Below are 16,166 nucleotides of genomic sequence, written 5' to 3'. Positions count from 1 at the left end.
TCCAACGTGTATTTGAGAAAAACATTTATTTCATAATGATATTTCCCCCCATTTTAAATTCTTATTATCCAATGAAAGGTTAGATTTTTGTGAATTTTTAAAATAAAAGATCAAAAGGATTAACAATGCAGATTAATTTTCACAGCCTTCTTTGATCATATTCACGAAGGGTGTCGATATTTTTGGCCATGACTGTATGTATATATATTTATATATATATATATATATATATATATATATATATCATATAGAAAAATAAGAAAATAAATTAGAAAATAAAAAAAGCTCCAGGCCATCCATAAAACATTCCTAAGCATAATAGGATTTTGAAAAGGAACAGAAACACATTACAGGGAAGAAAATAATTAAATATCAGCTCAAGGGGGAAATGAGGGAGAAGCAAAACCTTTAGTCTTTCTTCAATGCAGCTACAGTAGTACAGGGAGGAGAAAGTAATGTCATAAACCAAAGACACTATTTCAGAAATTATCAAAGAAAGAAGGAAGGTGATAAAGGGTGAAAGAAAGAAATTTCTGCATCATCAGGTTCCTGGGTGTACCTAAAATTGTCAAAAGCAATCGGTAGTGAGAGATGTATGAACTGAAAACTGGACTGAATGTAATTTGGTTAAATCATTGTATTTTTTTATTTTTACATTATAATAAAAAGAAATTACCACTTATACGATGAATCTATGCTTATATTTTTACTCTCTCAAAAAAAGAAAAAAAAGAAAACAAATGAGCCCTCTACTACCTTATAGTTCAAAAAAAGGTGTCTGGTCTGTCCTCCCAAATACTTTACAAGCAGTTTTTCTGCCATACAAAGGCAGATCTGTTGTCTATCTGACAACATCTTGGCCTTGGTTCATGAATTCAAGGACAAATGGCTAAATGGCTGATATATTTCAGAGGTTTGAGTCTGTGTGAGTTATCTTCTCTCTCTTAGGAGAGCTAACTGTAGCAGATGGACTGGAAACTAAAACTTTATTCTGCATTTCTGTTCAGCACCCTAGAAACGATCATTCTTCTATTAAAGACACATTACAGTCAACATGAAACCAAAGTTGACCTATTTACTTTCTTAATACGTTCTTGGTCTTAATGTGAGCAATTCATCAATGCACAGTATTATTGTTAGAAAAAAGCATCCAATAGAATAACTTGCTTTGGCTGTATGACTTTCTTTTTCTGTTAAGGGGTCATGAATTACACCATTATACAGGTAAAAATCAATTTTTCCATTGGCAGCCAATCTGAAGTAGTGGTGTATCACACTTTTTTTCATATAAATGACAAAAAATTCTGCATTTATTGGTGCATTTTGGTATTTAACATCCATTTTTCATGACCAATCAATGCTCAATTGATAAAATCAAACCCTACATTTTTCTAATTGAAGCTCGATTCAATTAGAAAAGCGTAAGTATGAAAGTAAAATGGGTCTGTCATTTCATGTTGACTTTAAAACAGGGAGAGCATGGAGAATAGAAACATTCTTAATGGTGAACAAATTTACAGACTCTAAGTTTATGGAGCGCAGAAGACAGAGGGTAAATGCCGGCAGATGATAAATGCCAATGTTTAATTTTTAAGAACACATACTATTAATAGAGCGTAAAAAATGATGTCAGGCATCTTCCGCTGCGGTTCACCACTGCCCACAGCATCCTATGATGTGGAACGGTCTGAACCAACCCTCATGTCATTCTTCTTCCATAAAATTATCCTGCCATTATTTGTTCAGTATTCAGCCCACAAATATTCCTCCAGTTCAACTAATCACTGTCTAAAACTGGCCTAATGTTGAAGTCATACAGTGAAACGTTCAACTGGAAAAGCGAGGATTGGTTTACTATCCAGTGTAGAGCAATCCAGTGTCATTTTTGTTGCCGTCTTTGGAAACGGGAGTGGATGGAAGCGGTCAGTTGTTAGTCGTGTTGTTTTGTCAAAGAGAAGAGGTGACGGCATCGAAGACAGTTTGAGGAGAGTGCAAAAGGAACCTTGTCATGTTTGAAGGGACATTTTTCTAATTTGTAGTAGGGTCAGACAGAAATATCGAACGAGTGACCTCGGGGGAGGGGCAAAGGAAAGCAAAGCAACTCAAACAAACTAAAGGACAGAAAGAAACGAGGGGGTAGAAGCACAAGCGCCATGGCAACACATAGAAAGAGGAAGAAAAGAGTTACCCATAAGTAGACGACGTTTCACCCGCTTGTCCACATCAGCTACTGACGTGGTATTGAATTCAGAGCTCTCAATTGCAGCCTCATCTTTCTCTAAAACACAAGTGACAGGGGACAAACAGGGAGGAGTAGGTTAATGAGAAGCCCAATGTCCATCGCCCGCACAGACAGCCCCGCTACAGGCCGACCCGCCTCTGGCGACACGCCCCCACTGACGTGGACGTAGACGCCGGGATGCGGGCTGCCTGACCATCTTGGCGTTTGAGCCCAAACCAAAGCCAAGAGGCGTAAAGCCATGAAGAAGCGCAAATAACCCTGTTAGAGTGTTAATCACATGAACAAATAAAAGAATATCAAGATCTCCCGAAATGAGGGAAAAAACGAACATGGGAATGTGGGAGGAGCTTAACAAAAGGGGGACAGGGATTGGACGGGAGGGGCTGTAAGATTGACAGTAAGATGCTGTTTCCGTTGTAGTTCGTCTTCCATATCAAACGGCCACTTGTTTACCTCAGCAACAGAGAGGACGAGCAGTGGAGGAGGGAGAGAGAGAGATAGAGATACAGAAACAGAAGGGGAAGGATGGATACAAGTCAAAAGACAAACTGCATGATCATGAGATGATGACAAAACAGGACACAGAAAGGACACACTCAGTGACAGTGGAGGAGCTGAAAGGAGCATGACATTAAAAGGATGGAGGTCTCATGGTGGGATCCATGAGAGGAAGGTGGGGCATGCCGAGAGGTGGATGAATGAAAGAGTCTGGGGCAGCGCTGGTTGCCTGTTTGTCTATGGAACACATATTACAACTGGCTTTGACAGTCGAGTCAAAGAAAACCACTTTCCGAGTGTAGGGAATGGCCGGGTGCGTATGGTGAGGAAGGTAATGGCTTCCGAGCATGCAGATACAAGCACAGGATTGGTGTTAGAGTGTAAGGGGGCGGGGTTCTGGGCCGCAGGGAGCCAATCCTGAATGGGTGGAGGCAAGAAGGGCCAATCAGGATGTGGACGTCTGCCTTAAAGGGACAGTTCACCCCAAAATTACAGTTCTTTCATTATTTCCCTGTTCCAAAACCAGTCTGACTTTCTATTTTTGGCAGAACCAATAGTAGATACTAAGCAGAATGTTCACACTGCTCTTTTCTGTTAAACGAAAGGGGACAGAGGCTGTCAAGCTCTAAAAAAACGCACCATAAATGCAGCCCGTCTGACAATATTAGTAGGCTTCTGAAGAAAAAGAAGTTTTTTTGCTGAAAATCATCTTATTTCTGTTTGCACAGATTCAAATATGGTGCATTAAGATGTTTTGTGTCAGGTTTAATGTCAAAGACATACAGTACGTCTTGGTGTGCCATATTTGAATGTACGAGTTTTTTAAAGTTTTTGATGCCATATGATAACTTTGTGTAAGGAACAGACCAAATGTTAAATCTTTATTTGCTGAAAGTCATCTTATTTGCATTTGCATAAATTCAAAAATGGCGCATTGAAATTGAGACCTGTGAATAAATTTGTTATTTTTTGCTGTTGTTGTTTTTGAAGCTTGACAGCATTTGTCCCCATTTACTTTCTTTGTAAGCAAAAAAAAAAAAACCAGCATGAACATTCTTCCTCTTTTTTTCACATCTTCTATTGCATTGCACAGAAGAAATTAAATTATAAAGGTTTGGAACAACATGAGGAAGAGTAAATGTCTTTGGGTGAACACCCCCTTTAAGATCAGGCACTGAAAGTCTGTTTGTCCTCCCGTCTTCAGTCACAGACTGGAGGACACTAGAATAACTCTAGGTGCGCATGTTTAAAGAAAGCTGTCTGTACTATTTGTGTGTTTATGATTTGCGTGTATACAGACTTGGCTCTGACTGGCCCCATTTAGAGGACTCCACCAATCAGAGCAGAGGTTGGAGTGAGTGCGATGTCACAGAAAAAATAAATAAGCAAAAGACAAACTTATCAATAATCCACTACCTCTAATGTGACTACAGTAACCATAAAAAAGCACAGAAGGGTTACTATTAATGTTTTTTACCAATAAAGAAGGGAAAACAACGGAATAGAAAGAAATTTCACACGGACAAAACCATGCAGGCGAATGACAGCTCGTGCATTAGTGTGAGAGGACAGGAAGTGAGCCGATAAGAAGAAAGCGAGAGTGCAGGGAGAAGGAAAACATGCAACTGGCACGAGGAGGAGAGAGCTCTAAATGCTCTAAATGAATAAAAGAGTGACAGATGAAAGTGGAGTGGAGGCCAGTTTAGTGACTCTTTTTATTCAAGGTTGCAGATTGGGTTGGTTCATGCTTGTTGTGGGAGGGGGTCAAGGACGAGGAGATGCCATTGGCTGGCTGATTTCAGAGGGTCAGGCAGGGGGCGGGACTGGTGTACAGATTGGCTGGTCAGAGGGGATGTTGTTTTCTGATTGGTGGGGGCGCTACAGTTGATCAGGCTGCAATTGAGAGGTGCGTTTAACCTGTTTTACCCTTTCTTTCTTGCATTCGTTAGTAGATTTGCTTATAAACCTCTTTATTCCAGTCAGAATCACCCTTTAAATTGCAGACAAGACAGGCAATCAGTAACTTTCACCAGAGAGGCAGGAGGAAGAGCAGGGAGCCCATGAGACACGGCACACACGGGAGCGAAAGGGGATCCTAAAGAAGTGCTAAACACAGGGAAAGACCAGACCCACACAGCACAGCTAAACACACAGATCACAGCAAGGGTCCAGAGAGACAGAGAGAGAGGTAGAGGAGGAGGAGGAAGAAAGGAAGAGAGGGGAGACAAGGATGGGGTGGGAGCAGTCTCTACACTCCTCTTCTGTTCCCTGCGGCCGTTCGGTGTCGCTCCGTGGAGGCTGGAAAGGAAAAGTTGATTGAGTTTGATGGGAGAGAGCTTGCTCCGGGCTCTAAGCTGCCAGAGAGAGAAGAACCAATCCAGTGTACGGCAATCAGCAGGTACAACAAAACACAATTTTGTGCTTATGATCCTGTGGCCAATGGAAGTGTGTGTGTATACAACCATAAAAAAGTAGCTGCTTAACAGATTCATATTCATTGCTAAAAGCTAACTATTTAAAGCCATATTTCAATAAAAAGAAAATCAATATTCATTCATTTGCTCACCCTCATGTCATTGCAAACCTGAATGACTGACTTACTTTCTTCAGGAAACTAAAGAAGATATTTTGAAAAATCACAGTTTTTTCCACATACTCTCAGAAAAAAGATACAAAAGCTGTCACTGAGGCGGCGGTACCCTTTTAAAAGGTACTAATATGTACCTTTAAGGAGTCCAAAACAGCAGTGGACCCTATTTACTTTAAAATATATTCTTTTATTCTTTCACAGAAGAAAGAAAATCATACAGGTTTGCAATGACATTTTCATTTTGGGGTGAACCATCCCTTTAAACTGCACAGTTTTCTTTCATTACAATTTTTTTTTTACAACAAAATCTTAAATAGTAGAAGAAAAGTATGTACAACCACATGAGATTAAGTCAAAACAATTGCATAATAAAAGCTGTTTTACTAGTCACTTTATTAGCCACCTCACGAGGGTCGCCATTTTGAGATCACGTGACCAGCCAAATAGTACTTATATTATCTCTGTAACCATTCTGCTACTGGACAATTTAGCTTGTGGAAAACTCAATCATGCCTAATTATAAATAAGGCATTTGTGCATTTGCATCCATGCCACTAAGTTCAAGACGACTGACATACTGGCACAACATAAACAAAGCGCACCTTTAAATACACTTTTAATGTCACTAAAGGTCTTGGGATATCTGTGTGTGAGGATCTGATTGGTCACACTGCGGTGCGGTAAAAGACATGTAAATGTGTTTCCTGTGCGCTTCTGATGACTGATGACCCTACTGATGACTTCATTTGAGCCTCCCAACTACAAAGTCTCAGTCTCCTCATTACAACGTTTTAGTCCCAGCTCATGTGCACACACACTGTCTGGAAGGTTTTATGCTTACACACACCTTGAGTAATGATAACGACTGATCTAAATGTTAAACTTGGGGCGTATGTAGTCTCGTAACAGGAAGAAACTTTCATCAGCTTATGATGTGGTAGCTGGACTTCAGTTTTAGCAAGTTCATTGAGGAGACAGCAAAGACTTGTGAGAGCCAAATGACATAAAAGATGCTCTTTGGAACTCGTGCACACATGCTGGCACAACAAGTCATAAAAGCCGGTCAAACATCGCAGAGGACATGAGGTTCACCCTAAGAAAACAAGCATGGAAATTAAACTTACCTGCAGCGGGTGCGGGTCATTTGTCTTTCCGAATTTCAAAAGAAAGAGAGAACTGAAAAAGAAAGAAAACCCCTTTTCCTCTTCATTTCTGAAGTATTGCCCCTGGATGCAGCCGCACCCGCATGGCGTATAAAGTTTTTCCTTTCTGCAAATATGGCAGAACTCCATGGGCCGACTGGTTGGCTTTTCCACCATTATCAGGATGATGAATGTGTTTTGCACACAGAGAGTTCTGCGATGAAATTTCCATCATCAAGCTCATCTTCCCAAACCGACTCAAGTACACACATCTCTCTCTCACCCAACCCACCCTTACGTACCTTCGCTAGAGCAAAGATACATCAGAAGTCTCATTTTCTGCTCTAATAGTCGCATGGAGCTGTGTACTTGAGACAACAAGAGCATGTATGCCAGACGAGAAGATGAATGACCAAATTAACGATGTCGCTCCCTGAGTGTCAAAACTAATGGGCTTTTCCATCATTGAATTAGCCGCTAACTGCTAAAGCAAGCACTGGAAATCACTGCCATCCAGATCTGATGCTCTCATGAATGCCACATTGGCTGGGATTTGCAGATGAAACAGAAAACATGAGGTCAATCTCTAAGTTTTCTCTTCTCGTCATCATTACTAACGACAAACCTGTCAAGTCATATTTAAATGTATGCACATTAAATTGGATTTTGAAGTGTTTTTTTGGTCATTTTAGCAGCTTTATTAGACAAAATAGTTACACTTCTTTTATATATTATAAAAATGAATGAAAACAGGGGCAGTGAAGCTACAAAAAAGGTACATATGCCATCTGCACTGATATAAAACTTTTGAGCCAAAATATTTATTTGGTTACGTATGTTACGAATATATATTCAGTTGTTTTACAGTAAATGGTACAACGTAAATTTAGGCATTATAACATTATAATCTACAGTGCAAAAATGAATAGTCCTTCTGAAATAAACATTATATTTAATAGTGTTATGAAACTATTCATAAACTATTTATGTTTATTTAACTTTGACCTTTAGGCAATCTGAATGTAAAAATATGCTGCAATGAGCATGCATAATTAAATATAATAAGCAATATATCTCATTTATCATGCATCCCTACAAAAAAGCCCTATAAAATTATATGCAAATACCATTTGCATTTGTGCACATTCAAACACTGTACATTAAAATCACAGCAGATTTCTTTGTGAACAAAAATGAGATTTGAGACAACTTTTATGGCGTTTTTCTGTTACTTTTGTAGCTCAACAGCCTCCACTCATTCATTTCACAGTATGGAAAGAGACCTGCGAATTTCCTTTCATGTTCAACGGGAGATAAAAAGTCATACGGGTTTGGCATATTATGAGGGTGAGTAAATGATGGCAGAATTTTCATCTTTGGGTGAACTATGACTTTGCTTTATGACTGGAGGGCACTACAATGCATATGTTTATAGAGTCTCGAACCACAAGGAAGCAGTTCGTTCCTGGATGCCACATGGGCTGGGATGTGGGGTGCTCGTCTTTGAGACGTGAGGCCAATCTTTGGGGTTAGCTGTACCCAATGCACTCTCTCTCACCGCAGCGTACCGGGACCCTCAGTGCGGAAACTGTGATATGGACCATTCGGCCGGCCTACAAAAACTCCTTCAACAAACATTCTGTCCAATCTGTCAGAAACAGCCTTGCACTTATAACCCTGGTAAAGCTCACTCACCTCACTCTCTCCCCTGTGCTCATTGTGTAAATACGACGAGGCCAAGGTTTCCATGAAGAACTTTGCTAGAAGTGCAAAACGGCAGTGTGTGTGTATATGAGAGAGAGAACGACTTACCAATGCAGGTCTTGCTGTCCGAATGCAGGGCATATTTCTGATGACATCCACACACGGGCCCCACGTCGGTGTCATCGCATGTGTGTTGGCAACCACCATTTCCATAGTTACATGTCACTGGTAACACACAAGAACTGTGAGGAGGGCTAAAAAGAAAAGTGTACCGCTATGGACACCCTTTTAATCAAGGTACATATTTAGTCATGGACAGATGGAGAAAATTACACTTGTACATTTAGGATAATAAAAATAAACTTATGTCCAGTAAAATGTCCAGTATCTTTTGTTGATGTCAAAGGGCTTTGGCTGGACAAAGAGGCTGACCAGATATTTCACATCTAATACATTGTGCAATACTTGGACGAACAAGAATTTCAAGGACTTTGGTCCACGCTTTTCCCACTAGCATTAAAAATAGAAGAATGACGAATTGTAGATGAAAGTTCTCCAGATGTTCAGGCCAGAGCCACAGCACTATAACTAATACGTCCTTGACAGATCAGTGGCTGAGGTGGTTTGTAAGGAGAGATCAGTATTAGAGGACAGACTAAAATCAATCCATAAACCTGTTGTTTAGCTTTGATGCACCAGCCGTTTTCCTTTGAGAAGTATATTGAGAAGCCAACTTGTGGCCGAAAGGAAAAACGAAGGGATTTTTCATACCACTTGAAAAGAATCTAAACAAGTGTTTTTAACTTGGATGAGATCAATACATACATGATGACATAATAATTTGTAGCTACATCAATTATAATTACGTGTTCATTTTAAATCAAGTATTTTTTCCCTTTTATTAAAGGTTTTATACCTGAAATAAATACAATTAAATACAATTAAAAATACTATTAATTAATATAATAAAATTATATATTATAAAATAAATATAAATTAAAATATATATACAGTATATATATATATATATATCATTTTTTTTTAAACTGAATTTAGTATATACTTTTATTTGAAATAATATATATTCTGGCCAGGGATTACATAATTTAAGTATGACATTTTTAGGATTCTGAGAGAGGGAACAGATTGATATTTGTAAGATCAGTAATTTTCAGTAAATTGATACATACATTTGCAGTCACGCTGATTTTCGGCTAGCTCAAATCCTGGGCGGCACTCACACGCCACACCGCCTTTGGGAGTCTCTCTGCAGATATGGGCACAGCCATGGTCCTTGTTCATACAGTTCATCCCATCTGCCGAAAGAAAGACAGAGAGAGAAACCTGAGTTACAGTCGTGTTATCTTCCCATTACAAACACTCCTCTGACAGGCTCCTGGAGATGAGCGTGTGATTTTTATGAGTGGTGTAAATTAGTTTAATGTTTCTGCCACAGGACCTTTTTTCACACGCAGAACAACACTGACACCGGCTGACCCGTGGAAGCACACACAAAGACTCTCTCCACGGACAACATGCTCAGCAAACAACTACACTCCTTTTTTCTTCTTTCATTTTTCCCTATTTTCTTGTGAGATTGCAAAATCTCTCCTCCCGTTTCACCCACAGGAATAATTCACCCACGAATTAAAATTCGGTCATCATTTACTCACCATCACATCGTTCCAAACCGTATGAACCAGAGAAGACAAAAAGAGAAATTACGAAGAACATGCTGGTTGATTTTTTCCAAGCATTATTGGCTTTGTAATTTTATTTATTATGCATTATAATATTTAAAAAAATAACATAGAGCCATAATGCTTTAAAATAAGACCATAAAAGTATCATAAAAGTGATGCACTTATTTCTAATCTTCTGACGGTATTTGTTCACTATGCATGATAAATAGACCAAAAAGTCATTATGGTTGAACAAATCTTAAACGGTTAAATGGTTTTTGTTTTTGTTTTTGAAACTTTTTGGAGCTTTTTAAGTGCTTTTGTGTAATTTGTAAAGCTTGAAAACTCTCGATTGATTCAATGCAAATTGTAACAGTATTTTTTTGTAATAATACAGTGCCGTTCAAAAGTTTGTGATCAGTAAGATGTTTTAAGTTTCTTATGCTCATCAAGGCTGCATTTATTTGATCAAAAATACAGAAAAAAACTGTAAATTTGTGAAATATTATCGCAATTTAAAATACCAGTTTTCTATTTTAATTTACTTTAAAAATAATTTATTCCTGTGAAGCAACGCTGAATTTTCAGCATCATTACTCCAGTCATCAGTGTCACATGATCCTTCAGAAATCATTCTAATATGCTGATCTATAATCAATGTTAAAAACAGTTGTGCTGCTTAATATTTTTTGGGACCTGTGATACTTTTTTCAAGATTCTTTGATAAATAAAAAGTTATAAAGAACAGTGTTTATTCGAAATAGAAATTTTGTGTTACAATATACACTACTATTCAAAAGTTTGGGGTCAGTTAAAAAAAAAAAAAAAAAAGAATACTTTTATTCAGCAAGGATGTGTTAAATGGATAAAAAGTGAAAGTAAGGACTTATATTGTTAGAAAGGATTTCTATTTTGAATAAATTCTGTTCTTTTTCACTTTTTATTCATCAAAGAATCAATGAAAAAAGTATCACAGGTTCCAAAAATATTAAGCAGCACAACAGTTTCAACACTGATAATTAATCAGCATATAAGAATGATTTCTGAAGGATCATGCGACACTGAAGACTGGAGTAACGGCTGATGAAAATTCGGTGCTGCATCCCAGAAATTAATTATATTTTAAAGAATATTAAAATAGGAAACCAATTTCACAATATTACTGTTCTTTCTGTATTTTTGATCAAATAAACACAGCCTGGATGAGCATAATAAGAGACTCCACTAAAAACATTAAAAATCTTAGTGATCCTAAACTTTTGAACGGCAGTGTGTATGTTTAGATATATACAAATTGACAATTTGCAATTCAGAAAAGGCCAGAAATTTCAATTAGCTTTTTCTTTCCCTCTGATCTTGTACGTAGAGTATAGCGACGTTATCTAACATAGCATCTCACCGTCCTGAGCGAATCCTCCTAGTTTCCTAAACAAAACGATAACATAAAAGCCCTGAATAAAAAGACACAGACAAGAGATGACAGAGAGGAACTGTTGGGCTTCTCTAATGGACATCCTCCTCATCTTCAGGCCAAACAATGAGAAAAGAATGTGTGTGTACACAAAAGCAAATCTCCGTGGAAACATGGCGGGTTCTTGCATCTCTGCCCCCCTCTGTAGCCTCTTCAGAAGCGCTAAGTGCTCTCAGGACAGAGCCTAAAGTGGGCTGCTTTTCTGTCGGCGTTCTGGAGGACACCTTGATGTGCCCAATTAACGTGGACTTTGGAGAGGTCGTCAAACCTTTAAAAGACAAAGAGATCTGCCACATTTCTCACCCAAGAGTAAGAGAGTGTGAATGTGTGCTACTATGAGGCATTTTTACTATCAACCTTTTCTAGCCCTGCGACTGGCAGACTAATACTACTTTGAGACTTCATTGGGTTTGGTGGTGTTTTAACTGGAAGTGTTGAAGATCAAATAAGACCTTAGGCCCAGCTAAAGTTTTAAACATGCCACACGGCTGTCACAAGAACACAGACAAGAAGGAAAACTAAATATTGACCCCTTTCACCTTATACTGTCATTCCATCCACAGCAGCACTCAAGAAAATGTGAGAAAAAAAGGCATTACAGGAAGTTTTAAGTGAGTGCTTGAGAGAAAAAGACAGCCAGCTCATGCACATACGTGTTTAATATCAGTATACACTTCTCCGTGTGTCCGTGTGCTCTGTTACCCATAAACCCACCACTTAAAATAAGTGCTCTAAAAGCCCCAAATGCAATGTCAAAAGGGAAGCCACCTTTAAAGTCTAATGTATAATAATTTATACACCAATTGCAGTACAGCTTAACCCAGTGTTTCTTCTGGCCTGAAGAAACGATCTCAGATGTCCATAGATGGACAGAATAGGGTGCAATCTGTCTTAGTAGCTCTGAACATCAATGTAATGTTGATAAATTTGAAATAAAAGACCTCCGAAGACAGCCTCCACATCCGACAACTCTTTATAAGGGTGGAAAACTTTTGTTTTAGCAGGTGAGGCTAACACAGAAATATTTAGGAGTAGTCCATGTGATTTGGCTGGCTTGTTAGATGTATTCAAGGTGTCAATGTAAAATAAAAATTCTATAATCTTTAGAAATGAAAAAATCGGACAAGGAAAGAAATACGAAAACCTGCTTAACTTTGTGCTGTCTCTGGCAGTGTGTAGCACCTACAACTCTGCAGGTTCTTCCGAAACATCCAAAAGTTTTTTTATCATTTTTTTTATCATTTTTATCATATAAATCATATTCAAACTTTTTGTTTGCCACATTTTGAAGTAAAATGGAGCGGAAAACTAATCTTACTCATTTCATTTGCAAAAGTGCTATTTTATCTTAAAGACACAGTAGCATGCTTAATTCTAACGATCAGAGAAAGGGTTAAAAGGGTAATTAAAAACTAAACTATGACTGTTTTGGACACACACAAAAAAATTGTCACTATGAAAATAACAATATGACCCCTTGGCTAACAGGAAGCGATGTAACCATTTTCCACAGTATCAGTAAAACCCTGTTTAATATCAAGTTTGAAGGGATAATCTTTTCTGTCATTTTAAGTAACAAATGAACTTTAAAAATCAGTTGCCTATACATAAGCACGCACACACATACACAAAAATATCCACAGGCCCCCTTTTTCCCATCTCTTGTAAATGCCATTTTAATTGAAATCTGTCAGACTTTCAATCTCTCTCCAAATGCACAATGCTATAGGTACTAAGCCATGAATTTCAATGAGGCTCTTTTTTCACCAGCAACCATTGATGTCCTTCAACTGAAAACAGCCTTTTCCAAAAACCCTCCCCAATCTCTTATTCAAACACAAGCTTTCTTAACAGCTCGTCACAAGCTCTCTCTCTCTCACACACACACAAGCTTATTAATTACGGTTAACATTAAAGTGGACCTTTTTCTGGAACGTTCCCCGGCTAACCCAGTGACCCTTAATGATGTCACAGTGACTGGAGAAAGAGACAGTATTCCGGTGTCTATGTGTGATTCTATTCTCTCTCTACTTATGTCTTTTCCTGAAACTGAAGGTTTACAAAGACCTGGTGACTTGTGATCCTACACTAACACACACTTTAAGCCTTTATCCTGACACGGTGCAGCTGTTTTCTTCAGTGAGGAAAGAGTCAGATATAGCAAAAGTGAGAGAGAGAATCTGAAGAAAGAAAAACACCACAGCTGGACTTGGATCAGGAAACCTCTAGTCCTGCACACCTCTTCCAAACGGCGATGGACTGGAGCTAAAAATACAACCAATGATCTGTACCTGCAATTGCAACCCACAGCACATAATTCCCCACTATAGTAACTACCACATACATTTAATATAAACTGTGAATTTTATTAAGTTCTTGGTAACACTTTACAATAAGTTTCATTAGTTAATTACATTAGTTAACATGAACTAATAATGAACTGCACTTATACAGCGTTTATTAATCTTTGTTAATGTTAATTTCAACATTTAATAATACATTATTAAAATCTTGTTAACATTAGGTAATGCACTGTGAACTAACATGAACTAACAATGAACATCTGTATTTTTATTAACTAACGTTAGCGAAGATTAGTAAATACAGTAACAAATGTATTGCTCATGGTTAGTTCATACATTAACTAATGTTTAACTAATGAACCTTATTGTAAAGTGTTACCAAGTTCTTGATATAATAATTTTAGTGCATTTTCATTTTTAAAATTGACATTTATTTATTTCATTTACTTCATTTTTAAATACACATTTATATTTTACCCACATTTTAGACATATTGTATTATATACTACAATTTTGTTTAATTATTAAAATAAATAAATAATAACCCGTTTTAAAATTAATTAAATGACTAAATATTAAGACTAAAAAGATATTACATAAACAGTGTTATTTTAGTATCAAGATACTATTACAGTTTTTATTAACATATTGACATCAGTTTTTATTTTTATATTTTCCATTTTAATCTCAATTTTAGCTTTTTATTTATTTATTTTTTTTTTATACATAAACATCAACTGTTTCTCATCTTTCTCTTGAAAATATCCCATAGATTTCATATGGGGTTCAGGTCAGGCATGTTGGCTGGCCAATCAAGCACGGTAATGTCATGGTCAGCAAACCACTTGGAAGTGGTTTTGGCACTGTGGGCAGGTGCTAAAGTCCTGCTAGAAAAGGAAATCAGCATCTCCATAAAGCTTGTCAGCAGATGGAAGCATAAAGTGCTCCAAAATCTGCTGGTAGACAGCTGCATAGACTTTGGACTTGATAAAACACAATGGACCAACACCAGCAGACATCACGGCACCCCAAATCATCACAGACTGTGGAAATGTCACACTGGACTTCAAGCAGCTTGAATTCTGTGCCTCTCCAGTCTTCCTCCAGACTCCCTCCAGACTCCAGACCTTGATTTCCAAATGAAATGCAAAATTTACTGAAAAGAGAACTTTGGACCACTGAGCAACAGTCCAGTTATTTTTCTCCGTAGCCCAGGTAAGATGCTCCTGACGTTGTTTCTGTTTCAGAAGTGGCTTGGAAGCCCTTTTCCTGAAGACGTCTCAGCATGGTGACTCTTGATTCACTGATTCAAGCTTCAGTCCACTCCTTGTGAAGCTCTCCCAAGTGTTTGAATCGGCTTTGCTTGACTGTATTCTCAAGCTTGCGGTCATCCCTGTTGCTTGTGCACCTTTTCCTAACCAATTTCTTCCTTCCAGTCAGCTTTACATTTAATATACTTTGATACAGCACTCTGTGAACAGCCACCCCTGTCAGTAATGACCTTCTGTGACTTACCCTCTTTGTGGAAGGTGTCAATGATTGTCTTCTGGACCACTGTCAAGTCAGCAGTCTTCCCCATTATTGTGGTATCAAAGAACAAGAGATACCCGGAATTTATATTGTACGAATGGTCATTTAATGAAACTCAAATATAAATATTCTAATATTTTGAGATACTGGATTTTTGACTTTCATGAGCTGTAAGCTCTAATCATCAAAATTAAAGCAAAACAATTTTTGAAATGTTTTACTTTACATTTAATGAATGTAAAATATATATGAAAGTTTCACTTTTTGAAATAAGTTGCAAAAAAAGACGTTTTTCACGATATTCCAATTTTTTGAGATGCACCTATATATATATATATATATATATTTGTGCTGTCAAATGATTAATCGCGATTAATCACATCCAAAATAAAAGTTTTTGTTTACATAATATACATGTGTGTACTGTGTATATTTATTATATTTATTATATATAAACACACACATGCATGTATATATTTAAGAAAAATATGTTACGTCTATATATTAAATGTATCTATATATGATATAATATACACATAAACACATGTAAATATTTCCAAAATATATGCTGTATGTGTGTGCCTTATATATATATATATATATATAATAAATATACACAGTACACACACACATATATTATGTAAGCAAAAACTTTTATTTTGGATGCGATTCATCGCGATTAATCGTTTACAGCACTAATATATATATATATATATATATATATATATATATATATATATATATATATATATATATATATATATATATATTAGTGCTGTCAATCGATTAAAAAATTAACTAATTAATCGCATGTTTTTCTGAAATTAATTGCGATTAATCCCACCTAACATTAAACTTTTAAATATACTTTTATATTGCAATAATTTCACATTTAATCTTCTAATTAATGCAAAAACAACATAGACAGTATATCTTTTATATTTGTTTAATGGCATCTTTTTTTATGACTGAAGGCCAGTATCACTGATACCAATACTACTGAT

General features: G+C 37.1%; 1 protein-coding gene across 4 annotated transcripts in view; it reads right to left on the bottom strand.

Moving 5' to 3' along the window:
* Positions 1–16,166, bottom strand: part of scube1 (signal peptide, CUB domain, EGF-like 1) — a 73,908-nt gene that overhangs the window by 30,699 nt on the left and 27,043 nt on the right. For 2 of the 4 annotated variants that reach the window (XM_058773237.1, XM_058773236.1), the window contains exons 5-7: positions 9,367–9,492; positions 8,285–8,401; positions 2,189–2,278 (exon numbers count right to left, since the gene is read on the bottom strand). In XM_058773237.1, the coding sequence (XP_058629220.1) occupies positions 2,189–2,278; positions 8,285–8,401; positions 9,367–9,492 (333 nt within the window). The remainder of the gene's footprint in view (positions 1–2,188; positions 2,279–8,284; positions 8,402–9,366; positions 9,493–16,166) is intronic. The other 2 variants (XM_058773238.1, XM_058773239.1) reach the window with 1 other exon arrangement.

The sequence above is a fragment of the Onychostoma macrolepis genome, chromosome 04, assembly GCF_012432095.1.
Source record: "Onychostoma macrolepis isolate SWU-2019 chromosome 04, ASM1243209v1, whole genome shotgun sequence".
In the NCBI taxonomy this organism is placed as follows: domain Eukaryota; kingdom Metazoa; phylum Chordata; class Actinopteri; order Cypriniformes; family Cyprinidae; genus Onychostoma; species Onychostoma macrolepis.
The sequence above is the reverse complement of the archived record's forward strand: the minus strand, read 5'-3'. Positions and strand labels throughout refer to the sequence as shown.